Genomic DNA, 27347 nt, shown 5'->3' with positions numbered 1-27347 from the left:
TAGCATATTTAAAAACCAAAAACTGATACTACATGAAACCAAACGGAGCCAACCGATCTTAGGCCCCCGCCTTTCAACTAACTAACGAAAGTATAAATGCAATATCAAACTCTCAGAATAGCAACTTTGACTCCAATTTTACAGTCAATGTGAAACAAGAAACTTGAATCTAAATATAGTCACAAGTAAAAGGGAAAATAAGAATTTAGCTTTGAATGCAAGTTCCAATTTTTTTATTCAGTAGAAAATCTCTTTTCACATCCAAAACACCGAACATTGCCATTGCTCCCAATACACTTCAGCATTAGAGTGTACTGATTGGAAAAGCAACTGGCTTCTTAAATCAAACTTCCTAATTGTAAACTAACCATTCTGTACTAAACCAATTATAGGCAAAATATGACATCCTGACCCAAAACAAAGGACTTTCACTGGATCCAGTTCGAGTTAACCGATAAAAATAAACAAGAATCAGTTTTACCTGTAATCATACTGACAGACAGAAAACAATCTTTAAACATCAATGCAGTAGGTAAGTTACTGCATATGACATCGGATGTGTCTCTCCATCCATTGTTTTGCATTATTAAAAAACTGAACAACAAGAAACTTATTCAGCAGCATCTAGATCCCGACAAGGAGGAGCCTTAGGCTCACCTAATAATGTAGTATTTCCTCCTTCTGGTCCACAATTGACACGACCTGGGTTCTGTGTGCCACGCTGAAACATAAAAAAGCATGCCAATCAACAAGGTAGTAATATCATTATGCACATAAAATTAGTCTATGCAACTTATAGTCATCTTACCGGTGGTTTTTCACCTTTCCTGAATGCTTCAACAATCTCTACAGCTTTCTTTGGAGTGAGATCCTCCTGCAGAAAGGAAGGGAAGACCAATTGAGCTCCAAATACTTAAACTTATTAGTACAAGATTGAACAACAAGTGATCAAAACAGGATTAATGTATTAACTCACATAATAATTGTAAGCATATCCTTCAGATCCATTGGAATAGTCAGCCACCGTCATCATTGGAGCATTTACACAGCACCCCTGCCACAAAGATAAGGTATATTATTAAAACAGTTTTATATCAAATAAGCAATGACTTGAATGGTGTTCAACATTCTGGAACCAATATAAGCATCTAATGACCTAATCAATGGTTCCTTGCATCTCCAATTCATGGAAAGTAAGAAGGATGTCGCAGTAGTTTAAACAACACTAATAGCCTTCCCTATAGTTTGAGAAACCACCCCTCCTCCCCAAGGACAATTTTAGCTTCCAAGACTACAAGGCCACCAGTGTTGAGGGGAAAGTATGGAGGACTTGATAGTTGTATACTGTAGTTAATGACCACATTGCACATTTTTATATAGCTTGACATCTTCTGATGCCTTTTGCTCAAAATAAGCAATAGCTAAAGCCTGACCATTAAATCCTCATTCTCATATAGAGAACAAATCTCCGCAGGATCTGAACAGCAATTTTAATAATGTTTTGACATTTTTCATGCTCTCTACACTACCTCTAGTATTGAATTATTATTTCTTAAGCATATTGAAAATTGTCTTCTTATGGATAAGCATATCTTGTCATTAACAGTAGGTTCCACTGTTTCAATTCCAGAATCATACCTTATGCGGTTATGCCTTTACAAGATTGGTTAGGAGGACCTAAACTAGTGTAAAATAGGTTTTTAGACCGACAGTCAGCAAAAAATAGAAAGCAGAGACAATCTTGTCGTCCCCACCATGCTTTCATTGGTGTGTCATATTCATATATCCTTATAATTTTCATGACTTCTCCAGGGTTCCAAATTAATAGTAAGTTTCCCCCCCTCCCCCCCTTCAGACACCCAATTCAGGTCTCAACATGGTCCACTGGACAGACCTCAATGCATTGGCGACAATGATATTCTGTCATATAACAGCACAAACTTAATCTAGCCAGATTTAGACTCCGATGTTTATGTCTAGTGGTAAAAGTGTAGGTTAGGGACTTTCAAACCCTGGTGCAAACAAAATCCTAGTATTTAAGTTTGCGAATTGGTTATTTGTCGGCACCAATTTAAATTATCCATAGAGTTCCAAACCGTGCTCCAGTGGCCCTGGAGTATTTTTAGTTATCATAAATATCTAGTCAAACTTCACCATGACAAACATAAATAGGAGAATACTGTTTGAGAAAACTGGCTAATTAACAGTAAGATGAGTTCTCTGACTTTAAATAGTCCCTACCCATCACATCTTTCTCTTCACATGTATCTAAAACCATCCAACCAAGAAAGGCATCCTCTCAACAATCCATGAATTCAAGGCTTTAGTGGCCCCTATTAGACCAGGACCAAACCATCAAAGGGCTATGAGGAAAACGAAGTTCCTCAACAAGTTGCTCGTTTCGCAGGTTTAAAAAAGAATTCATTTTCCACAGGATCTGAGACTTCTTGTCACTTTACTTTAGGTATAGGTGGAATTAATTATGTATCCATCCATACATCGTGTGTTTGGCCATGTCTCCATGCACATCATTACAGTCAAACCTCTTCATAACAACCTCATTTGTTTGAACCCTTTTTTGCCTATAACATGCCTATAACAACATTTGACCTTTAGATCTAATTTAGTTATTACAAACAAAAACTGTTTAAAACGTCTTTTTTTCAAACTTTTTTAATGTTATAAAAGAAAAATTAATTTAAGTTTAAAACTTTAAAAGACATTCATATGTCATTATTTAAAAATTTCAAAAGGCTAATACAATATTAATAAATCCATAACAAGTTCTACATATAAGAACTTCAACTCTAAGGATGATAATTCAAAACTATTTGAAAATCAAATTCTTCCAGGTTTTGATCGAATCTCATTTCAAGTTCACAAGAGTTTTTGACATTCCAAATTCCTCGTTGGAACTTAGAAAAATTTATTAGAGTTACGTCTCCCAAAAAAAATAGATTGTGTTTCTGTAATTATTATAAAATAATACTTCCTCCACCCAATTTATGTGATGCACTTTGATTGGACACAGAGTTTAAGAAAGACTGACTTTTGAAACTAATGATCTAAGACAAGTTATGTATACGTGCGTGGCAATAAATCATCTTGTTAGGGGCAAAATGGAAAATTTAAAGTTAAATTGCTTCTAAATATATAAATGTGTCATTCTCTTTGGAACATGCCAAAAAGAAAATTGCATCACATAAATTGCAAAAGAGGGAGTAAGTACATAGATATTTGATTTAAGGCCTTCTATAGAGGGTTAACTTCACAAAGAGTGTCATTGTAACGATGGTTGTTACTTGTTACTGTCATAGAGAAGTAAAATGCCACATAAAAAAAATTAACCAAAGAAAACTTGGGGTTGTTATATAGAGGTCGTACTGTATATGTTGGAGTTCTAATTCATTAACAGATTTATGTGGGTTATCATATTAAGTTGTCAGGAGGCCAGTTTCCACTATTCATTGACAAATTATGTTTGTCACTGGATATATTCCTGCCTGCCAAACTAGACAAGAGTCCAATGTACCCTTGTAGACCAAGGGTATATGCCTAGTACCTAAGTGAAGTAACCTAAGGACCATGAATGTGGGATGTGCAGACGCAAATAAATCAGGTTGGAAGCAGCCTGTTTTAGCTGATTGTCACCTGGAAGGCTTGTTTAACTCGGAATAACTTGCATAAGAGGGGTTATGCTCTAAATAGCAGATGCTTTTTATGTGAAGAAGATTTGTAATCAGTGGAACATTTGTTCCTGCACTGCAGATCCTCCAGGGAATGCTGGGAGCTTTTTTGACTGATTGGTGTTTCATGGGTAATGCCTCTTAAGATCAAGAGTTCAATGGAGTGCTGGCAAAGTCGTTGGATGCCTAGAAACATGAGGCAGATTTGTAGAACAATTCCAACCTGTATCTTTTGGACTATATGGTTGGAAAGGAACCAAGGTTGCGAGAGATTGCAAATTTCTAGAACTAAGTATGCGAGGGTGTGTTTGCCTGTTAGGTATGGAGGAAAACATTTTTCCAGAAAAAGTTTTTCAATTTTCTCATGTTTGGTTGGTCTAAATATTTGGAAAATATTTTCTCTAGGAAAAAAAAGTTCCTCAAAAATGAGAAAAATGACCTCCCTAATGGAAGTAGGGAAAGCAAGTTGCATAAGTGGCATTCCAAGTTTGTTGTCTCTTCCCAATCCTCCCAATCGCCACCCCTTGACCATCCCACCGCCCACCACCCTTGAACCCCCAATCCTCATCCCATCCCACCTCCATAGTGTTTTGCCAGATAACATATAAATGTTTGGGATAATTTTTTTTTGAAGAAGGTAACTTGTATTATGAACAAAAGGAATACTCAGAGAAGTATTCCAGAAATACTTACAACAAAATTACAGAGGGAGAGGTGTCCCTACTAAGCTTCATAATTAATCTAAAATACTAGGAATATCCTCTTCTTCTTGAGGATATTCGTGTTTACACCAAAAAAAGAAAAGGACTAGACAGTTCATCTTCAGTTTCTACAGAGAGCAGCTCTTGTTTTTGAAACATCTCTGGTTCCTTTCCATCCATATAGTCCACCAAATGCAGGCTGGGACAATCTTCCATCTCTCCCTATGTCCTGACTGATTCCCATCTCTATTCCAGCAAGCTAGAGCCTCTTTGATGCTCCTTGACATAGTCCAGCTTATGCCTCTTAAATTGATGAAAATCTGCCATAACTTCAGTCTCTCTACAATGTAGAAAGAGATGATTTATTGTCTCAATCTCACATTCACAAAAAGAGCACCTAGAGCAAAATTGACGACCTCTTTTAACAAGGTTGTCCTGGGTGAGTGTGGCCTGTTTGGCTAGTAGCCAAGTGAAACATGCAACCTTGAAGGGTACCTTGACTTTCCAGATCATCTTCCAGGGCCAGCCACGCCACTACTCTGAGAGACTGATCTTTGTGATGTCTTGTAAGCTGAACCAGCTGAAAATCTGCCTTGCTTGTCTGGTAGCCAAAATAGATTGTCCTCATTGGGAGTTAAATCTTTGTATTGCTCCAGAGTATTGAGTAGTTCAGCCACTCTGTTAATTTCCCAGTCGTTCAAGTGTCTCCTAAACCTGAGATCCCACCCTTGATTGTCTCTCATTTCTCTAATTGTGGATACCTTTTGAAGGCTCAGGTTGAACAAGTTAGGATACTTGTTCTTCAAAGTTTCTTGTCCAGCCCACACATCTTCCCAAAATAGTGTTTTTCCCCCATTTCCCACCTTGATTTTACAGTTGTTTGCAAACTTGATCCACTGACTTCTGATAGACCTCCATACTCCAGTCCCATACGGTTGTGTGGGCATGTAGGTAGTCCTTTTGTTCTCCATTCCAAACCTAGCCTTGATTGTCTCCTTCCACAGTGCTTGTTCCTGTGATGCAAATCTCCATAGCCATTTCATCAGAAGGCTTTGATTCTGCATTTTTAGGTTCCTTATCCCAGACCCCCTACTTTTTTGCTTTGAATGACTTCATCCCACTTTACAAGATGATATTTGTGCTCATTAGGATCACAGTTCCCTTGCCACAAAAAATTTCTCCTGATAGCATCCATTTTGTCAATCACATTTGCAGGCATTGGGAAAACTGACCTCATGTATGTAGGCATGGCATCCAACACACTGTTGATGAGAGTAACTCTTCCACCTAGAGACAAATATTTGCTTTTCCAATTCACTAGCTTCTTCTCACATTTCTCCAAAACATTGTTCCATATGCCTTTTGACTTGCTCTTATCCCCAAGGGCATGCCAAGGTACACTGTGGGAAGTTCTCCTATCTTTCCCCCCAGGATATTTGCTAACGCATTTATGTTGGGCACCTTATTAACGGGGTAAATGTTTGGGATAATATTTTCTTGCTTACTTACCAAAAGCAAGAAAACAAGTAAGAAACCCGCTTGGTTTCCAAGAAAAAACTTTCTCCGAAATCATTTTCATGGAAAACATTTTTCTTCGTACCAAACAACCATATTTTTGGTGTAATGGTAATATGATTGAAAATATGGACCAGTTTATGGACTTATTTAGTTTGTTCGGGGGGGTTACCCGATAGTTTTTTTGTTGCTTGTTGTAATTCCTGTACCATTTTGGTACGTTATTAACAAAACTTGAACTTATCAGAAAAACAAGGCTATATTAAATCTCCGTTTAGCACCACAAATATCAGAACATTACAGGGTCTCGCTTCAGTTCAACTTAAACATGTCATAACACTCTTGGTACACATGCATGCACAAGAACATGAGCGGAGGTAGAAGTCATATATGAGTTCGGCCAAACCCAATAGCTTTTGTTCAAACAATGTTTTTGTGTTAAGAAAATCATTAAATATATATATATTTTAAATTTAGAACCCAATTATTAGCACTTGAAATCGTCATTCTACAATCCAGAACCAATTAAATTGAAATCTTGGCTCCGCATCTACACATGAACTTGAGCACTAGAGAGGAAACGTGATAGAAATTGGCTTCTTACGATATCATCTATCTTTGTGTTTTCTGGAAACCACCCTACCCTTCTAATATAACTGTAGTAACCCCAGGAATCTTTTCAAAATTTAGACAAGAATACTTAAAGATCCTTTCCATTGAGCCTGTGGAATGCGTGTCAGATGAACTTAATCATGATCAGTTGATAATGCCTTAGATTCCTAGACAACTGGGTTTCGGAAGTGGCACTCAATCCTCATCTTAATATCAAGATTTCTTTCAAAATGCCACTAAAGCAGGCTTGCTCGCGATTAAGAGTGCATATGCATACGAATCTACAAGATACATTAATCATCAGAACAACTATAACCAAGGCCATAGCTGAGAAAATCTCTGGTGTCTTCCTACATTTGCCTTGAGAACTACAATTAACTAAAGTAGCCATCCAACACTAAAGATAAGCCAATTTCTACTCCTTATTTTAGTTACTATCAGTCACAACTCACAAGCATGGTCATGTGATTTATTGCATAACAAACCAATCTCAACATCAGATCTTAGGTTTGGAAAGCATATGAGCCTAAACTAGTTCACAAAATTGCTGTCATGTCGGAGTCAAGGCCACCAAATAGAATCAAGGTCATCATCAATAAGATATATGAAAAATGACTCACCATGCATTCCATCTCACCAACAGAAAATAAGCCATCCTTGGTTACTTCTGCATACATAAAGAAGTCATAAACCAGAATAAGAACATGTTTCAACAATAGGATTATTAGGACTATTTTATTTATTTTTTGATCAAGCAGTATAATTAGGACTATCAAAAAGGCTAACAAAATAATTGTAAAGATCGCCACAAAAAACTGACCATTGCGCTTTACTCCCAGGTGCTTCAGTATAGCTTCTTCGATACCTCTTGAACCACGGATCATACAAGGTGTTGTGCCACAAACCAGAAGGTGGTATTTGCCAACCTAAAGGGACAAGAAACTGAGTAAGCTATGTTAAGTAAAGATTGGTTCTAAATTTCCTGCACTTGCACAAGCCAAAGGTCAAGACAAACTACTCACTTTTGTCCTGTTGAACATCGTGTAGAAAGTTACAACTTCATATACACGAATTGGGGCGACTTCAACAACCTTAGCCACCTTAAACATTTAGAAGATTAGATTAGATACTTTTAAATGACAGTTTAGACATAGGTGGAAAAACCATAGAACAAATAAACCCTAATTAAGGAACGGCAAATTGCAGTGTGCTTACTTTGAGGGTATACAAAGGAAACAAGGGTAAGGGAGTAATACAAATATCAAGTTAATACACCTATGACAAATAATACAATACAATAATGGCAAGAACTAAAGCCGAATTGGTTCTAGCAATCAAATGCTGATAAATTGTAAAGAAGTGCACCAAATAATCTCAATATTCAATAGTGGTAACCGTTGAAAATGCTGATCATTACGACACAAACTTTATAATAATGCAAAAAGTAAGAATCAATCCAAACAGTGTCAACATACTGCATTCATCGCCGAAACAGGTAGCCACCCTCCATTTTGCTGCTGTGCAAGATCCAACAAAGGAATCACTGCAGATTGTTTATAGTTGGATGGATAGAAAGACAGTATCTCCTTCACCTGCACATTGCACGGGAGGATTAAGTAGGATTTAAGATAGAGGGTAAGCAAATAGTTACCAATTAAAGAGATGCATAAGATTCAATTGAAGTACACTACCATGGTAATCCTCTGGAATCAGATTATTGAAGCTAATCAACACTCAAAAGCCATTTCAAAAATCTCTATGATGCAGGAAGTTTCGTACTATTTTTTCGATTAGTAAATTTTAAAAATTGCTGAAGAATGCTACGGAAGAAGATGTTTCTGACTTTTGCAATTTTGGAGTCAATGCACCAGCAGTGCTACTGAATAACATGATGAAAATAGGCCCAAGCAACAAACAGGGAATGTATTTTGCCTTGAACAACAACATTAACACCTACTATCTTTGAAAGTATTTTCCTTTTATTTGTGATTGTCTCTCTACATTTTATTGCTTCTCCAGCCTTCTCTTTGGGTTGGATATGCAGAACCGACTTGATCATTAGGTTCTTCTAAGAAAATAATTTTTCTCCCATTCATTTCCAAATGAGAAACTAAGTTTGAATGCTCAATTAGACAATCTTCTCATACAGATGTAGCTTGAATTTATGATGTAAGGTACATCATTTCAAAGGGCTGTTATTCATTTCGCAGCCAAGCTCAAAACTTGAGTCAGTCTAGATTATCTTCATGCAATTTTTCAACCAAGTTCAGATATTCAAAGCCTAGATAGGCACTTAAATAGCTTTACACAGATAATAGTACAGATATAGATTACAGGGGAATACATTTTCATCAAAACATACAAAGAAAGCATATTCTGATTCAAAAAAGTTTGAAACATTTAGTAAAGGAGATGCCATAAATCCTGGTAATAAGAGCTCTCAACTTCCACACACAAAATTGAAAGAAAAACAGAAGAGGCATAGCAAAGATTCAACCTTTTGATATAAATTCTAAAAAATGTTGCAAGTGATATGACAAAGAAGTAGGTCTTTGGTATTCTTGGGGATAATAAGCAATGCTAACCTTTTCCTTGTTTGCATTATTAAACTCCCAAGGAAGGTCCGGCTTGTTGTCCGGTGTATCAATGTGCTGCGTACAATAAAAATCCAAACAAATAAAAACATAAACACGCAATTGAATACTCAAATTTCGAATCTAAACTCAGAACTCCGAAATTACAATTAGATAACAACTCACATAGTTGAGTGCAGTGGAAAAAGATCGCGATGCCTGTAAAACGGAAAAATAGAAGAGATTTAGACTGAAAGGCAGGAAGAACCAATCTATCAAAGTGAAAAGGAAAATATATTAATGAAGATTAGACCTGAGTAGTTCGGCGGATGGCCGTTCGGATCTCGTTCAGGCGTTGGGCAGCGAGTCGACCGAACATTTTTTGTCTCCGGTGATTGCTCCGAGTAGACGGTGGTCGGAGAAAATGGAGAAATCGGAAGTCTCACTATGAATGTTCTGCGTGCCACACACACGTTCCTTGTTCGCGTGTCCTGATCAAGGCCTTAAACCGGCAGGCCCATTAGAATTTATAAGGACTATATTTGGGCTCTCATATCATTGGGCCACAATATGTTTGGCTGTTTGGGCTTTGGTCAAATTCATAGTGGGTTGGGTAACTAGCTTGATTTGGGCATCATTACACAAAATGTCCCTTTTTAGGCTATCATTAAGATTTTGTTCATATTTTTAAAAAGTTGGCCAAATATAGCACTTGAAATCGATGAATATTAGATTGTCGTTTAATATGTACAAAATTATACATCATTATCTAAAATTGTAACTTGTAAGTTTGCTTAGAAATGATTTTTAGATGGTGGTTTAAAGATTCATATGTTGCAAGAGAAATTAAAAAATAATAATCATTTATTAAACAGTTATCCCAAAAGACATCACTCGTAAAAGTTGGATAAATTTCATGGTTAGCCAATTATATGATGTCTTTTAATTTGTGTCATTTTAATTTAATTTTTTTACACATATATGCCTACTTCAAATAACTATATCTGAAGTTTATCTTGTCAAAGTCTAATTTCATACATTTGTTATCAATTACTTCGTAGCAACTACTACTCTCTTACTTATTGGCTATCTTATAATAATTCTTTTATTATCAATCTCATCTAAATAATGTATATATACTAACCTTTGCATATAGAATCTGGAATTGAAATATTTGGTTCAGTAATTTTGATTCTTAGTTTTTTAAAAACACTATATTATTACTATATCAAATTAATTCGATATAGTTCGATATTTTAAAGTTCGATTTCCATATTTTACGGTATGGTAAATCGATTATCATAGTTTGGTCAACTTAAACTTATATATTTGTATAATAAAGAATTATGACTTTAACTTTTCAAAAAACGTCTCAATTATATCATACTAATACCTTATACAAGTAAAAATATACAAAATAAAGTACAAACAATTCTCTTAATTAATCATTTAGACATTTACCCATCAAGAACATCTAAGTCGAGTCAAAATTTCAAGATCTAAATAACTAGTCACTATTTTATATATTTGCTAATATTATATAACTACATATATATACTTGAGTATAATATTCAGTATTTCAATATTTTTGTTCATAAATATCAAATATCAAATCGAATACCAAACTTTTTTTAAAGACATACGAAATACTATAATATTAAAAAAAATTCAATTTTGACATGATATTCGATAGGCCAAACACATATGCAGACCCTTAAACTTGTTCCTAAATTTCATTTTGATACTCCAACTCAACCTAGTTCCATTTTAATCCTTCAACTCCAATTTTTATGTTCCATTTTGGCACTTCTAAGTGATGTGGCAGAGAGTGTGCATCACACATTCTCTAAGAGAGTGAAAGACAAAAAAAAAGTATTTTTTTAAAAAATAATAAAAGATTACCCTTTAACTTTGTTTCTTTTATGTACCATTTAACACAAAATACTAATTTTATGATTTCTTTATTTCTATATATGTTATTGAACTGCAATTTTGCATTTTAAAAATCGACGATCATCCATTAATTATTGTAAAAAATTAAAACTGACGGATTATCATTGTTTTGTTTTTTTTTTTATATAAAAAAAGTAACAATTTCTTTTTAAGAGTTTTCTTATATTTTTGCTTGAAAAAAACCAACGAAAGTGCTCGATTTTCTTTCTTAAAAAAATCAATGACAATCCAACGAAGTCTATCGAGTTTCAACATTTTTTTGTAGTGTTATTAATTAGCAATGAACATGAGTTTTTTTTTACTCGTATTTAGTTGAATGAAAAATTAGAAAGCTGATATTTGAGTTAGTCCAAATAGACTAGATATGAAAAAAATAATATGTGATGTTATTTAAATTAACTAATTGTTTGAAAAAAAAATCAACACACTTTTGTCGATTATTTTTTTACACAATAATGTACAGAAACTCTAAAAAAAAATATTTTATAAAAAAACGATGTTCATCCATTATTTTTTAACACAATAATGGCATGTGAAATACACACATCCCACTTTGTTGATTTTTTGAAAAGAAGTGTCAAAATTGAACATAAAAATTGGAATTGAAGGTTTAAAATGGAACAAGGTTGAGTTGGAGTGCCAAAATGAGATTTAAGAACAAGTTTAAGAGTCTGCATATGTGTTTGGCCGATTCGATATCTACCGAACCATGTCTATTAAAAGTGAGCGGAATTCAATATCGAGGGTGTGAATCTGCTCTTTTAAATAACAAAACGGACCAAACATTGCAAATATCACAAACGGAAAAATATCTCAACAAAGCCCGGCGTGATTTCGAAGTTTGAAAGAAGAACAATACGATAAGATAATACTGTGGCGCATTAGGGAAGAAGAGAAGCGAAAGAGAAATTAATTCAGTAATGGCGTTGGAACAAACAATTGCATTCACTAACCCTTTCTTCTCTACAACACCAAGAACCCCTGCCAAATCTCACTCTTTTCGATTTTTCTCTCCATCCAAGCAAGTAGAAACCGCGAAATTAGCTTCGGGTTGTCGTATAAGATGTTCATTTGAGTATAATAATAGTTCTGGAAATGGAAACGGTAGTGTGTATGAGTATGAAAGGTATGCTGGGGTTTCTCAGTACCCACGGCCTTCGGAAGTACAGTGGAAGAAGGAGCTTTGTAATTCAGTGCAGCTTATTGGTAATGTTGCAGTGCCGGTTCAAATTAAGCATCTTAATTCCGGAAAGGTTGTAGCTTGGACTCGCCTTGCTGTAAGGAAGTCGCAAAACGACACTACTTGGTAATTTAAACGACACCCTGTTGATTTGTTTGGTTGCTTGCACTTTTTTATGTTTATCCTTTTGAAAATTTTGACATCTTGAATGCAACTCCAATTCGAACACTTGTAGCCATTTAGGGGTTGTTTGGTTGCTGGTTAGAGTTAATGTAGCTATTAGTAATGCAACAATTATTATGCAGGATTTAGTTATTCCATCCTCTATCCTGCATAAATAATACATAGATTCCCTCGTAAGTAAGTATTAGTTATGCGAGATTGTAATCTGGTAGCGGTATACCAAACTTGGTGTGTGAAATTTTATGCAGAGCAACTAAAATCCTACCAAATATGGTACTAGTTATGTTGGTTTTAATACATGAATAATTTACATTTCTAATAAGCAACCAAATGACACCTAAGGAGGACCATTTGTTAAAGTTGCAATTACTAGACTGCAACTCTAATTCGAACACATTAAGGGGTCGTTTGGTTGCGGGTTAGAGCTATGTAGGTTAGTAATGCAGAGGTAAGTTATGCAAGATTTAATTATTCATGTATTAGTTATCCATCTTCTATATATAGATTCCTCATAAGTATTACGCGAGATTGCAAACTGGTAACCAAACACCGTATTTGGTGTGTTGAGTTTTATACATCTTTTTTTTTTTGAAACTGGTAATGTTGAAAGTTTTGTACAATCAACTAAAATGCTACCGAACATGGTACTCGTTATACTGGTTTTAATACATGAGTAATTTACATTTCTAACTAGCAACAAAACAACCCCTAAGTAAACTATTTTCATTCACCAATACAAGTAGTAATAATGTGAGTGTGTTAGTTTAGAGGCAAACTTTTGTGCTACTGTGAAAACTTTAAGCCTTCATCCAATAACAAATCGAACAAAGTGATCCAACTATAATTCACCTAATAGGCACTCTATCATGGCTGCTTTAGTTTGGTGTAATTTTTACTGCGATAAATGATAATTGTATATCATGGCATTGTTCCAATGATCTGTTGTTACACTTAAGGGGTTAAAGAGATTATCTTGAAGCCATCATAGCTAGAAAATTTAATGTACTGAAACTTTACGATGTGGAAATCTAATGAAAGATGCAGTATATCTACTATTATGCCACGAGGTTATGGCATCCTCAATTGATGGCCATAAAACTGATAAAGACTATTGGCAATACGCATACATCTAGTGTGTTAACATAACAAGTAGTGAAAGTAGATGCATAATTTATGTTTTCAACTGAAACAAGTTTGTCTTTTCTTTTACCTAATTCAAGATTCAATGTGGCAAAACCTTATGACTTACAAACTGCTTCCATAAATCCATTGACTCATGAAAGCTATCTCTGTTGCTATAATCCTTGTATCCTAATGTCCACTGATCTACTTTTCTTCCTCTTCCACAACTGGACAGTGTCTGAATTTTCCATACCACATACCTAGAAAGTCAGTTTTCATGAGTTTCCTGATACCAATTTTTAGCTTGACAAGGGACTAGAAAAATCCCTAAAATTGAAATTTGCTTGGGCACATGAGTTAAGTGTACTTGCGTTAACTAGTTGTCGAGCAAGATCTAATTTTGAAGTTTCCATATCCAATTCCTTTTGCGTTCTTAGAAATGCCTCCGCACTTCTGATTTTGACGACCATTCTGATGAATAAGTCTTGTGAAACCAACAGTCCTTTTGTTCTCCAAGTGGGTGCCTTTTTTAACTCTTTCCAAGTTGCATTCTTTTAGGACCAAAATATCTGAAAGCTGCCATTTGGTTTGGCATTACTCCTTCCCTCAAGCTTTCATTTTTTTCATTAGGACTTTGACTAAATTCTATTTCTTTTATAGTGTAGTTTACTAGTGTGTTTGTCCTCTGTTTCTATGTTTCCTTTGAGGGCTCAGATCATGTTCTTTTTGGCTTAGTAAATTTGAGTTTAACATAGATTATTTCTACATAAAAGGTTTTGTTTCATTGTTCTCGCATTCCTACTGTTGCTTCCTTAATGAATAAAAGAGAGGTTAAGCAATGATGAAGCTTACTCTGCTTGAAATAGCAATCCTCCTTTCCTATCTCTTTTTTATCCTACTTAATGACCAATAGCAGAAATTTCAGTTCTTCAGTTTCTATTTTTGTGGTTTCAGGATTAATTTGACATTTTGGGATGACTTGGCTAATGTTGCCAATCAACATGTAGAAAAAGGACAGCAGATATATGTGTCTGGCCGCCTAATATCAGATACAGTTGAAGGTGATGATGGAAAAGAACAGACTTATTATAAGGTTGCTTTACTTATATTTTTCTTTGGGTGTTTGTTATATTGACATCATGTTTGTCCTATATTTGTCTGACTGTGAACTTTTACGTTCTTTTTGGCAGGTGGTCGTTCAGCAATTGAATTTTGTTGAGAAGAACTCTCCTCCAATGGCCTCGTATAATGGGGATTCTAATTCCATGGCACCACGTAAATAACACTTCTTTACCTAAAAACTGTGTTTACTGCTAGAGTTGGATGCACATCTTTCTGGCGTTAAATTTTCAGAGGTTTCCACTTGTGAATTTGCAGGTAAAAAGCAAAATAATTATGCTGCAAATACCACTGGATCCACAGAGGAGCTATGGCAAGCTTTCTTTGCTAATCCACTAGAATGGTGGGATAATAGGAAGAACAAGGTACCCCAGTAAAGCATTTCTTAAAAAGACATAAACAAGAAGTTGTCGATTGCCATAGCATCACTAGTCGGCTTAGTGTCCTTGCATCATAATCAAGTTGCACTTTTATACTTGTCTTTACTAGTGCCTGTGTAATGCACATGACATGCTTGCTGCAGAATTCCTTTTTTTGGGGTAAAATTTAGTGCCAAAACACTAGAGATAAAGAAAGTGCAGTTTGCTTGGGAGCAAGGAAGACAAACTAAAAGCAAAAGATAGTCTGAATCATGAACCTATTAAAGTGAAATGCTGAACAATGCTGAATTTGGGTGCTTAAATTTCAAGATTGACTAGACACTTCACAATATTATTTCATTTTGCTAATCTCTCACAAAATAAATACTCAGTGATATTATTTCCTTTACAGAGGAGTCCAAACTATCCAGACTTCAAGCACAAAGATACAGGTGAAGCATTGTGGGTAGAAGGCAGGTATAATCCAACATGGGTGAAATCTCAACTTGCAGTACTGGATTCAAAGATGGAATCTTTTCATGATCAAAATGGCAGCAGAAATGCAGAGTTCATGTCCATGGATAATTTCCAATTTTAGTTGTTCCCCATTTTGCTTTTGCCTGTACTTCCAAATATTCTCTTGTATAGATTTGTTCCTCCCAGTAGGAACATAAATTTTGAATTACTTGTTTGCTAGTATTACTGTTCAAGGAATTTTAGATTTTCAGAGTAAGTTTTTGAGTCCTTCGATTGTAAGCTAACAAGAAGACTAATAGACCTATTGCTGCCTTGTGCTAAAATTTTGTATTTCTTCCCGTATATATAAACTCATACATAATACACAGAAAATTCTTCGAAAAAAAAGAAGAGAAACTATTTGTACAAGTAGATCTAGATCTATATATCCCATGAAATTGATCGAAGATCAGATAGTGTTACAAAACTGAAACTTGTTCATCCCTAGTAGATCTGCATGTATGTATATATATATTTCCATGTTTTTATAGACATGCTAAACCTTTAGCTTCAGATCCTTTGATAATTCTAAGCCTTTTGCAAGAATTGATAAACATCTCCCATGGTACATCACCAACAAGCATCCAATCACCATCCTTGTCTTCATATGTTGGTGCATAATCAGATCCATTATATCCTTCTCTTTCTGAGTACACTCCTGAAATTATTCAACATAAAAACATAAGTATTTCTACTTCAACACAAACAATGAGATACCATTTACTAATTTATATTATATACACTGAAAGTATAACGAAACTTACCAATAGTGCACTTGAACATGTTTTGTAAAGCCTTGAGTAGCTCTTGGTAACTTTTGTAAACCTTAAGATCAATTTTCCTCAAGTAAGGTGCTCCATCCATGCTAACTTTTAAGTACATCCCTGAGGAATTATTATCAGATTCTGATAGTTTAGACACATGATTTTTCCTGTAAGATCGAACTGGTGGCCAACCAACAACTTGTGCTCTGAAATTATCATAACAAAAAAATTGTTAAAAAACGATCGATTTATACAACAATATTCGGAAAAAAGAAAAGAAAAGTAAAAACAACACTTACTTTGGTGGAGGAGGTGAGTCTTGTTGTTCATTTTCATTTACACTAGATGAAGGTCTTTTTTTGCTATTTTTAGCAGTACTAGTTGATGTTGAAGATTCATCTATTATCCCAGGCAAACCTAATCTTAGTTCAGTTGCCTCAAGATCATTGAGATCCTTCTCGTAAATTCCCATAATTTAGAGAGCGGTCTGCTGTTAATCGATTGATCTTAGAGTAGTTGAGTTGAGTTAAAGCTGAAGAGTTGTTTTGAAAATTGGCAAGTTGTTGTGAATTATGAGGATTGTGATATAATTATATAGGAAGAGTAAGGGGAATAGGTGAGTTATTCTCTCCGTGCATGAATCTCATAACACGGAGAAAATAACTCGCCTACGATTTGTTGTCAATACGCGCTTGCTTGCAGCCAGGTAAACGGACAGTGTGTCGAATACGCACGTTGGGTGCGATTTTTGCACGGAGGTTACGTTAGTTTAGGAACACAATTTTGATGCAACAGGGAATGGTGTCCCTCACATGACCGGCAATGAGGGGACATAAGAGGGACACTCCACACGCTAGTATTCAATGCCCTGCTCCAGAAAATCGACAATGAGTCAGGATTTTTATTAAGGGAGTTTAAAATCAGAAGAAGCAAATATATAGACTAATCGAGAGGGTTCAACATCTACTATATATACAAAGTAATTTTAACTAGGTATAAATAGTTGGATGAACCCCTGACTATAAGCTTGCTCCGCCCTTGGTCGAGGGTGGAGCTAGTAAGGGTCGAACATATATATATATGGAAAAATCCTTTTAGCCAGAATTTGGCCAGAATGGTGTTTTACCTATGTTATTTTACCTTTTTGAACATTTTAGCCTTTTAACTTTAATTCTTTTTAACTAAAAAATGAAAAAAAAAGATCAGTTTATTTTAAAATAAAAAAGATATTATACACTTTTTAAATTTTCTGGCCAAATTTTTTAGTCATTTAGAATTACCCTATATATATATAACCTCTTGAATTTCTCGTATTTTTACTTCTCGTAATTTGAACTTCGTAACAATTTTTTTGGCTCCGACACTGATAATGATGAGGTAGTTTAACATAATGAGGGAGGAATTAACGTTACGTTACATGGAAGTTGGAACTCGCGCGGTTACAAGGGTATTTTTTTAAAAAAAAAAACAATAAGATGCAGATGTATGTAAACATAAAAACATTTAATACGGCCGTGATTACATGCGTAAATGTTGTTCACAAGGTAGATGTTTAACGTTTTAAAATTATTTTTTAATATAAATGAAATTTTAAGTACATGATTTTATTATTGTGGACATTTTGTCAAATAATTAAGTGAGATTTAACGTGAATAATAAATAAATAAAATTATTAAATAAGAAATATATCTTTTTTTTGGATCGATTCTTAACTTTAAATTTGAGCTAAATGTACTGCTCATTTTGTTTTAATATAGTTGTTCTACTTTTTTGTAATAGTTTTTAAAACATTTTTTTTTATATACATTTGCCGTATTTTTAATTTAACAACATAAAATTTAAAAATAAAATTTTATTTCTGAAATTACATGTCAAGTCAAATTAGACAAATAGATTAAAATGGAGAAAATATTTATTATAATTTTTAATATATAAATTTACAACACACACAAAAAAAAGACTAATTTGATATGATTTTTTCTTTTTTTATACTTTTCATACAATTCAATATCTATTTTGAAATACGATTGAATTTGAATTTATATCGAACAATCCATTATTAACGGCTCTCTGACACAAACAATTATGTCAAAAAAAAGTTTAATATGAATTGGATATGAGTTCAGGCATATAAGTGTCAGATCATGGGCAGAAATCAACATGTGAAATGGGTCCCTTAGGTGTCGGTTGATGAGTTTTAGGTCAATTATTAATTAGGACCTTACCTATACAAATTGGAAACCCTTTTCATCTAAATTATATTTTCTCCGTTTTAATTTATATGATATTGTTAGACTTGACACGAAGTTATAAATCTACACAGCTGTTGTGTTGACATAGATAGACATAGGCATGTTCATGGCCAGCTCATGGGTTTTCACTTAAATTAATGTTGATTACCCTTTTAAGTATACGTATAAATTTATAAAGGAAAAGGGATCAGTTAAAAGCTTCTATAAACAGTAAGCTAATTAAGTTTAACAGTGGATTAATAATTAATTGTAAAGCTAAGTTTAACAAACTATAATATATTAAGCTATAGCAGTTTGTTTAGTTAAGTTATAACTTATACCTAAGCTACTTGTTATATTTTCACCAAACTTTTCAAGTGTTCACTCCCTCTCCCCCACACCCCAAATGTTGGACCACTTAGATATTTATTCTGAATGATTTTTTAATTAAAATTTTCATAAAGAGAGTTTTAAAATATAAAGAAGTCGAAAAGTTTTAACATCTACTAAATATACATCTAAAAAACAGTTTTGATCATGTGTAATTCACATTTCATCAAAGAGACCTTGACTCTATATACCTAGCTCCACTCTGATCGTATTCTTGGACTAACAATATTGCAATTAGGGTTCCTCCTCAAATTTTAATATGGTCAAATTCTTTGTACTTGTAACAAATCCTATAATTTGTAATCTTCTATCAATTTGATTCTTGTCCTCATCTCCTTCGTCAAATATATATCAAATTGAGTTAATATAATTATTAATCGAGTGATTATCTGACAAATCAAATTTTTTTACATCACAAACCACACGGAGGTCTGTTTTCGAAGTTTAAATGACCTTTGTGGGCAACTATTACATTAAGGAATTTCATCCACACATTTAAATTTTGAACATGGAATTAATTAATGTCAATTCAATTGCTGCAACTTTAATTTGACAATGCATTTAATTAATTAATAGACTAATTCTAGTAAGAGTTACGTTAATTGGTTGTTCAATTGATGAGAACCTCAATTTTCCACCACTTAGATAACGTTACGTTGGAGTCTCCATTGCTACTCAATGCCAATTAATATCTCAGTTTAATTAATTACTTATAAATTAATCTTTTTAGTATTATGACTTTATAAATGTAAGTTTATAAATCAGACTATATATGTGTGTTTTGTGACATGTACAAGAATTCTAGTTCAAGGAGTTGTCATGTGTTTGATGAGTATTTTTTTCATTATAATTTTTTTTATTATTATCATATAAAATAAAAATATTATTGTCATGTCAATCACAGCATTACCTCATTTTTTTATTTTTTCATAAAAAATGACCTCGTACTTTAATTAGGAGGTGTACGCAAAATTACTTAGAGTAAATCATTATATTCATAGGAAAAAAAAAAGAACTACATAAAAATGCAAGTATCCGTTATATCTAACTGAAATCCTACGTTAAAATAGCAAATTATGACAATAATTAATCTTGGTCATATTATAATTAACGTTTTTACGCATTTGATTTTTGTGTAGCATTATGTGATTTAAAAGCATGCACGTATTAAAATTAATATGGCAGATGCTAACCACATATATATATATTGAGTCCAATTTAATTTGGCTAGATTTGAAAGGGTTATCGATCGATGGGGTCACCTAAATTAAATGAACAAAATCAGACAATATCACGCTTCAAAAATGTAAATGTCGGGTTGCCTTTCTATGCAATTAATACCCTCACCTGCTCGAATATGTATCATATTGTATTGTGTTATATTATATTATTTTAATGAATATAATGTTTGGATAGATTGTATTGTATTGTTTTAAATTTTGTCGTTACATAATGTCATACATTCATAATTTGAATGATAAACCTACAAAAAAGGTAAGGTACGGGGTAAAACTACTCTGAAAAGGTACGATAAATAAGGACAAAATGAGAAGAAAATATTAAGGTAATAATGTGATCACACCAAATCAATTGTTACATAAAATGAGTCTTTTCGTCGTTACCTATAACGATGGATTTAAACGATACGATATAATATAATTTAAGTAATACTCAAAACAAATCATAATTAAACTAACAATACAATATAATATAACGCGTAACAACCATCCAAACAAGGTGTCACTCCTTAGGTACATGAGAGATCAATATATCCTACGGGGTTAAAGGTGGGTTCAGAGATAATGAAACCTTAACATGATCTTAGTGAACAATAAAAAAAATGTAACTAGTGTAATTCGAGAGAATATGTCTAGTAAATTATCGTAATCACCCAAGAGAGAATTGTGGTAAGTGGAGCGCTCAATTGTAGAGAATAAATTGGTGAAATTATATATAGCTACCGTAGCGAGCTGAGAAATTAATCATAACTCTAAGTCTCCTTTATCTTAAATTCAACTTCATCCTCTTTAGTCAATAATTTTTTATACTTTTCAATATTTATTATTTACTTATCATTATAAATAGAAATATTATTTTTATATCTCAGAAAATTCAAAACAAAAAGAATTTCTAAGTAATATAAAATAATTATAGTTAAACCTTATTCTATGTAAAATTTGACTTCTGAATAAAAAATTAGATTGTATTTATAGCAATCACTTATCTTATTTAGGACAAGTTGTAAACGTAATCAAGAACCTATCATGTGTATGTTTTGATGATATGTAATAATATTATACTCAATACACTCATTTTTTTTTCCACTTCATATTCGAAGCTCACATTAAAGCCCCGACAACGGAAAAATGAATAGACAAGAAGGTCCACTACTCCAATTATATTTACCAACACATTTAACCTTGCTCTCGATCGTTTTCTTATATTTGGACCTAAGTTATCTATTTCCCTTTTTTCAAAATATTATCCACTACTATAAATATTCAATACTACTTTAATTTTTAACCACCTAAAGAGGGGTACACGATCGACAACAATGGATCCTTACTTGCGGTAGATTTGACTTTAGTTTCTATTCAATCCGTCTCAATTTATATAACATAATTAAAATTTTAAGAGTATGATTTTTTTATTTTAAAGGTGTATTCGAATATATAATTTTTAATATTTTAATAAAATAATTTACATATTTTGAAACTGCATAAAAAGTACTATAAGTTATAAAAATTAACAATTTAAAATATTTAAAAGACATACAAATAAATTATAATCAATTGTTTTGGTTTAACTCTAGAAACCATAAACTATATTTAAATTGTATCATATAAATAGAAACAAAGGGAATACTACCGTTTATATAATTATATAATAAAATCCAATATTTCACATCCCACCTATGTTGGACGACTAAACATACATTGTATCAAGACATGCTTCTATTGCTCATACGATAAGTACGTACGTGTTAGTTAAGAATGTTCAAGATTTAATAAATATGTATGAAAAATATTTTTTGACCTAGATACGTCATATAAATTTTTAATATACATATAGTATAATTTTTTTTTATGAAGACTAATGTCTGATTGATCATCCTGACATATATGTGACTACGCCACTATCAAGCTAAGCACGAGGTTCTGCGAATTTTAATGGACTTAATTTAAGTTCTCACACATTCTAGTTTCTACTTTCTTTTCTTCTTTTACTTGTTCGATTGTTCGTTATGAAAATCTAATGTTATGTTTTTACACAATATTATGAGTAGCTATATTTCTTATTTGGATTTTGATAATTAAATTTTTTGTAGGATAAATTCTTGTTACATTATAATATAATTGAGCCTTTGAATTTCTCTACTTCATGAATTGTTCAGCTATATGTTCTTATTTTGGTTGATTGAATCGTGACCATGCATCAATTATCCGTGTCTATTTATTATGTATTGCTCACGAAAATCTATATTTAGATAGTTATTGAACGACGTTATTTTTCAGGTATATGAGAGATCATATATATATATTAAATATGGGTTTAGAGATAATGAAATCTTGACGTGACCTTATTGAGCCGTAAGAACGTGCAACTAGTGTAATTCGAGGGAATATGCCTAGTAAATTATCGTAATTACTCAAGAGAGAATTGCAGTAAGTAGAGTGCTCAGTAATAGAGAATAAATTGGTTAAATTATAGCTAATGTAGCGAGCTGAGAAATTAATCATAACTCAAGTCTCCTTTATCTTATTTTCAACTTCATCCTCTTTAATCTATAATTTTTAATATTTGTTGTTTACTTAATTATAAATAGAAATCTTATTTTTATAACTCAGAAAATTCCAAAAAAAAATAATTAAAAAATCTTAGAATACACTCATATTTTCAACTTAGCCAAGGGAGGAAGAACAGACAAGAAGGGTCCACTACTCCAATTATATTAAGTATTAACTAACACATTTAACCCTTTTTAGGGCATTACTCTCGATCGTTTTCTTATTTTTGGACCTAAGTTATCTCTTCCCTTTAATTCTAAATATCATCCACTACTATAAATATAGAATAGTACTTTAATTTTTAACCACCTAAAAGAGGGACACACGACAACAACTCTTACGGTAGATTTGACTTCGACTTTTATTTTCTGCATCAATTTATATGATATAATTTAAATTTAAAAAAAAATAAAAAATAATTTAATCGAGTTAGATAAAATATAGATCAAGCGCAATAAGTTATGAGTGATTATTTTGCATTGAAAGAAAAAAAAACATTGTCAAATAAGGTCCAAATTTAGCTCTCAGATGGTCTAGGAATAACTTCATTAGACATAGAAGAAAAGAGTGTAAAATTGATAAGCTTTAGAAAGAAGCTATCCGATCAATAAATTCAGGAGGCCACTACAGACGATCGAAGCACGCTTATATCAAAGCATGCTATTGTGTGAAGCGGAAAGGGATAGCGGAAGACCACACTAGACAAGAAAAACAAGGATTAGTTATTTTGGCAACCACCACTTGATCAACACGATTCACTTATTTGTTGAAAAATATTATCTAGATAGTAAATTCCTTAGGACATATGACTATAGTAAGGTAAATCAACCTATTTTATCGACGAGATGCAACAAAAAAGAAAATTAAACAAATTATGAAAAACAGTGTTTATAATCGTAACGATATAAATAAGAATACTCATCTAAGCTGCAGAAACATGTACATATGAAATATGAGAATTAACAATTTAAAATATTTAAAAGACATAGAAATAAATCCTAATCAAATTTATTTTATTTGACTCTTGAAATCTTAAACTATATCATATAAATTAGGGGGGGAAATTACCCCTTTTTACCTAATACATAATTATATAAGAAAATCCAATATTTCACATCCGACCTATGTGGGACAACTAATCATATACATTGTATCAAGACATGCTTCCATTGCTCATACGATAAGTACGTACGTGTCTGGATGGAGAAGAGGATAGCAACAAGCAACTTAGGAAAAAGGATAAGACTAATGTAACAAAAAATGGATGATGGAGGTAAATTCAGAATTTAAATTTTTTAACATCGACTCATTATATTTCAAAAGCTATGAATTTAATTCATATGTATTATCCATTATAATTTTATTAACTTTTTAAAATATAAATTTATGTTTCATAGAAAAAATAATGTATTCAGATGAATTCGATACGATGAAGCATACGTGTGAAGAATTAATTGTTGATGGTGAGATGTGGACCTTACCACACGTGTAGTTAAGTTTTTGGACTTTGTTGACTTTTGAAGGAAGGCTAGTCATACTTTCTTGTCCGTAGGTATGGGTTGGGTTTGGGTCCAGCCCATTTTGGCCTATTATCTATGCATCCTCTACACCGCATGTGCACCCATCATGTGTCACTTCCAAGAACCGCCACAACACACGTTTAATCATTATCGACGTGAGATTGTTTCACTCTTAATTAGATGTCTCAATTCGAGCTTTTGATATGGAAATAATCTTGTTGAAAATGTCACCCCTAAATGAATTCTGACATTTAGTGCGCGATTCTAATTTAGTCGGTTCTCCAGTGTGGACTCCAAATACTGAGTGAGAAACCAAAAAATATATATATGTTTAATCATTTGAGTTTTGTTGTAAAGTCTAAGCTAAAAAGTAAAGTAATAATATTAACGATGAGAGCAAGAAATAAGAGAGGAAATCTTTTTACTTCTTAGAGTGTTTTCAAGTGTAAATAATATGACTTCTCACCTTCTATTTATAAAAAGAATGATATAAGCATGATATTAAACGTTTGATGTCATGAGAAAAGTGATCAGAGACATTACATTATGTATTAGAGATCATGAAAAAGGTGAAAGACATGTCATTAACGATTGATATATGGGTAGGATATTTCTTTAGTCTGCCGCAATATTTCATAGTTCTCCCATTTGGATGGACACATAATATAAACTCTTTCACAAAATATAGGAAGGAAATAACTCATACAAAGTAAAATATCCGACCTTAAGCATTACATGTCAAAAATATTACTACATCTTATTTGCAGGAAAAAAGTAGTACTATAAACACCATTATTTCCAGTCCCTTGAACTTATTTCATCACCTCAAGCGTAAACGCAACGAAAGGTTCTGCACTCTCATCAGATTCAAGCCAATGGATAAAATTCTATTTGGCTAACTTTTGATGCCACCATTCAAATTTTCCCTCAGCACTCTTAGTACAGGTGACAAGTGGGGGGCTCACCTCAATTCGTCAATCGACTTGATCACCAAATCTGCATTGTTCTTGGACTTCATAATTAGCTCAGCATTGGGCCTGTCATTGTAATCTATCTGTGGAAAGAATTTAGCAATGAACCAAAATATTGTTCAATACCCAAAGAACAATAGGAATTGAGCTTGATGATATCTTAAAAGGGATTAACAGTTAACTGTTAATTTTAATTGTTCTTTCTTTCAAAAAAAGAGCAGTATTGGAAGTGAGGCGCTTACCCTCCATTTAGCAACATCAGGGGACTTCCCTATAACATAGATGAGAAGGCGCCAATTAGTCTATATTACCCAGTGTTTTTCTACACCTTTTCTAGTAAAAAGAGTTGAAACAACAGTTGGAATAGTACCTGTAGATATATGTCTCTTCAGGACACGTTGCATTGCTTTCTCAAGATCAACATCGACGAACCTAAAAGTAAATACATATAAGACAAGCATCTTACCACATCAAGAACAACTAAAGTTTTGTTCTCATATAATGCTGCCAAGCAGCCAGTTTTTTAACGAGTCAACAGATCCTGTTACCAGCAGGCTTTGATAACCTATATCTAAGAAACTTAAGGTATCATATCTTACAGTATATGAACATTAAACAGGCATTTTCTAGTTTTAGCAACATGCCATTTTCCATTAAGTCGGGTATCTTTAATTGCTTGCTTTTTTCTCAGATGGAGCAGATGGCTTTAGCACAATTTTTTCTCCTTGAAGACATGATAGGCATCACATTATGGACTTAGTCAGGGATCTTAACATTGATCCTTTTCTTTAACCATCTGGTATCTGGTACCACTAGCCCGACAAATCCAGATTTACGTCACATAAGGCCCATTAAAAGGAGAGGCGCTCCCAAGCAAGAGTTTCTCCATTCCCATGGCTCGAATTTACGACCTTCGGGTAAGGGGGAGGTATCCTTCCCCACTATATCCTTTGGTGGTATCTTGATATTGATTCACAAATCAGTTCCATTAATTGATAGATGTCAAATAATCAGTAAACCGATAGCAAAGACAATTGACACAATCACATATTTTGTGCTAGGCTGATGCAAACTCAACTTTTACTTGCAGAAAAACTCAAAGTTATCCCTCAGCATTCAGTTTAGTATATTATGGTGATTTCAAGGGAATTCACAGGGATTCCTTCCCTGTTGTCAAAAGAAAAACATGGATCAAAAAGATCATCTTACCACTTCTCATCAAACATGGATGATACCTCCTTCCAAGCACCATCTCCAAGCAGCAGATAATTACCTTCAACTATCACTATTTTGTGTCTGCAAAAACTCACCATGAAATTATTTTTTTTAAAAAGGGAAGAGGCAACGTTAGCAACAGACAAAAGAACTTCAACATTTGTCTATTCCTTATGTGTCTTTAGAAACTTATTTAATTATCCAATCAAATTATTGAAATATCGGTAGACACCTATGAGAGAGGTATTAATAATTTTAGTTATCCAGTGCCCACAAGTATGAAGAAAAACTTTAACAGAAGTAGCACGATCATAGTGAGAACACTGATTGAGCTAACACTTCTAATAACAAGACACCTCAGCAGGCCTGCATATGTAAAACATTACCCAGCGGCCAGCTTTCACAGTTTCATAACGTATTCTTCACTTCACTTCTAACCATTATATAGAGCATCAACTAAATTCAAAGAAATGAACTGATAAAACTTATATTCTTTGTTCATTCATCCATTCATCAATTTCCCCTCAAAATAGTGACTTAAACACGCACGATTGAGACACATTTAGAATTTTATAGGGTGCACAGAAAATAGCATCCAAACTAGATATAAACTTACTGAAGGTTCACAAAGATATCATCTTCTATAGGATCTCCTACACCATGGTCAAAAGATGGACAGTACACTGATCCCTTGCAGAAGAAAGATTACTAGATCTTAGAATTTTCACTACATGAACAGAGCAAGGTAGAGGCAAGCAGAATAACAACCTCTTCTCTAGATGAAACATTAAAGTTCAAGCCCACACGAGATTAACTTAAAAGGCTAAAAAAAATCATTCATGGAAGTAAGTGCAAGTAATCAGAGGTGAATATTCACTCACCTGATCTTTAAGAGTCTTAAGGCATTCTAGTAGTAAATTGGGGTCAAACGTCCATGGAGCTGATTCAA

The 27347-nt window shown here is 33.3% G+C and overlaps 4 protein-coding genes across 9 annotated transcripts in view; 1 reads left to right on the top strand and 3 right to left on the bottom strand.

Moving 5' to 3' along the window:
- Positions 1-405: 405 nt before the first annotated feature.
- LOC125813110 (NADH dehydrogenase [ubiquinone] flavoprotein 2, mitochondrial) lies at positions 406-9581 on the bottom strand. Its single transcript, XM_049492596.1, has 10 exons — positions 9401-9581; positions 9274-9306; positions 9100-9165; positions 7990-8106; positions 7537-7614; positions 7335-7440; positions 7135-7181; positions 977-1054; positions 809-874; positions 406-721 (listed from the first exon to the last, which is right to left on the bottom strand). The coding sequence occupies exons 1-10, from the start codon at positions 9464-9466 to the stop codon at positions 611-613; spliced, it is 768 nt and encodes a 255-aa protein (XP_049348553.1). The 5' UTR covers positions 9467-9581; the 3' UTR covers positions 406-610.
- A 2261-nt stretch (positions 9582-11842) lies between these two features.
- Positions 11843-27347, top strand: part of LOC125812605 (protein OSB2, chloroplastic-like) — a 129893-nt gene continuing 114388 nt past the window's right edge. The window contains exons 1-5 of one of the 2 annotated variants that reach the window (XM_049492093.1): positions 11843-12346; positions 14480-14618; positions 14716-14800; positions 14903-15009; positions 15416-15726. In XM_049492093.1, coding sequence (XP_049348050.1) covers positions 11961-12346; positions 14480-14618; positions 14716-14800; positions 14903-15009; positions 15416-15601 — 903 coding nt within the window. In that variant the 5' untranslated portion in view covers positions 11843-11960 and the 3' untranslated portion in view covers positions 15602-15726. Of the gene's footprint in view, positions 12347-14479; positions 14619-14715; positions 14801-14902; positions 15010-15415; positions 15727-27347 lie in introns of those variants that run through there. The other variant, XM_049492100.1, reaches the window with a different exon arrangement.
- LOC125812681 (auxin-induced protein 22D-like) lies at positions 15785-16834 on the bottom strand. Its single transcript, XM_049492174.1, has 3 exons — positions 16583-16834; positions 16284-16489; positions 15785-16177 (listed from the first exon to the last, which is right to left on the bottom strand). Exons 1-3 carry the CDS (start codon positions 16753-16755, stop codon positions 16005-16007), a joined length of 552 nt encoding a protein of 183 aa, XP_049348131.1. The 5' UTR covers positions 16756-16834; the 3' UTR covers positions 15785-16004.
- LOC125812646 (ATP-dependent kinase-like protein notR') overlaps positions 24918-27347 on the bottom strand; it is a 35934-nt gene continuing 33504 nt past the window's right edge. For all 5 annotated transcript variants that reach the window (XM_049492141.1, XM_049492148.1, XM_049492156.1 and 2 more), the window contains exons 5-10: positions 27280-27338; positions 27015-27088; positions 26393-26479; positions 25554-25615; positions 25426-25454; positions 24918-25266 (exon numbers count right to left, since the gene is read on the bottom strand). In XM_049492141.1, coding sequence (XP_049348098.1) covers positions 25174-25266; positions 25426-25454; positions 25554-25615; positions 26393-26479; positions 27015-27088; positions 27280-27338 — 404 coding nt within the window. In that variant the 3' untranslated portion in view covers positions 24918-25173. The remainder of the gene's footprint in view (positions 25267-25425; positions 25455-25553; positions 25616-26392; positions 26480-27014; positions 27089-27279; positions 27339-27347) is intronic.

Source organism: Solanum verrucosum, unplaced genomic scaffold (genome assembly GCF_900185275.1).
Source record: "Solanum verrucosum unplaced genomic scaffold, falcon-dt-bn FXZP01000235.1, whole genome shotgun sequence".
Taxonomy (NCBI): Eukaryota; Viridiplantae; Streptophyta; class Magnoliopsida; order Solanales; family Solanaceae; genus Solanum; species Solanum verrucosum.
Note: the sequence above shows the minus strand (reverse complement) of the source record. Positions and strands in the feature narration are given on the sequence as shown.

Coding starts and splice junctions, on each gene's coding strand:
- LOC125812681 (XM_049492174.1), bottom strand. CDS start 16,755: ATGGGAATTTACGAGAAGGATCTCAATGATCTTGAGGCAACTGAACTA. Junction 16,490..16,582: donor GACTCACCTCCTCCACCAAA/GTAAGTGTTGTT, acceptor TGATAATTTCAG/AGCACAAGTTGTTGGTTGGC. Junction 16,178..16,283: donor CATGTTCAAGTGCACTATTG/GTAAGTTTCGTT, acceptor GAATAATTTCAG/GAGTGTACTCAGAAAGAGAA.
- LOC125813110 (XM_049492596.1), bottom strand. CDS start 9,466: ATGTTCGGTCGACTCGCTGCCCAACGCCTGAACGAGATCCGAACGGCC. Junction 7,182..7,334: donor CCTGGGAGTAAAGCGCAATG/GTCAGTTTTTTG, acceptor TTATGTATGCAG/AAGTAACCAAGGATGGCTTA. Junction 1,055..7,134: donor TTGGTGAGATGGAATGCATG/GTGAGTCATTTT, acceptor TCTTTGTGGCAG/GGGTGCTGTGTAAATGCTCC.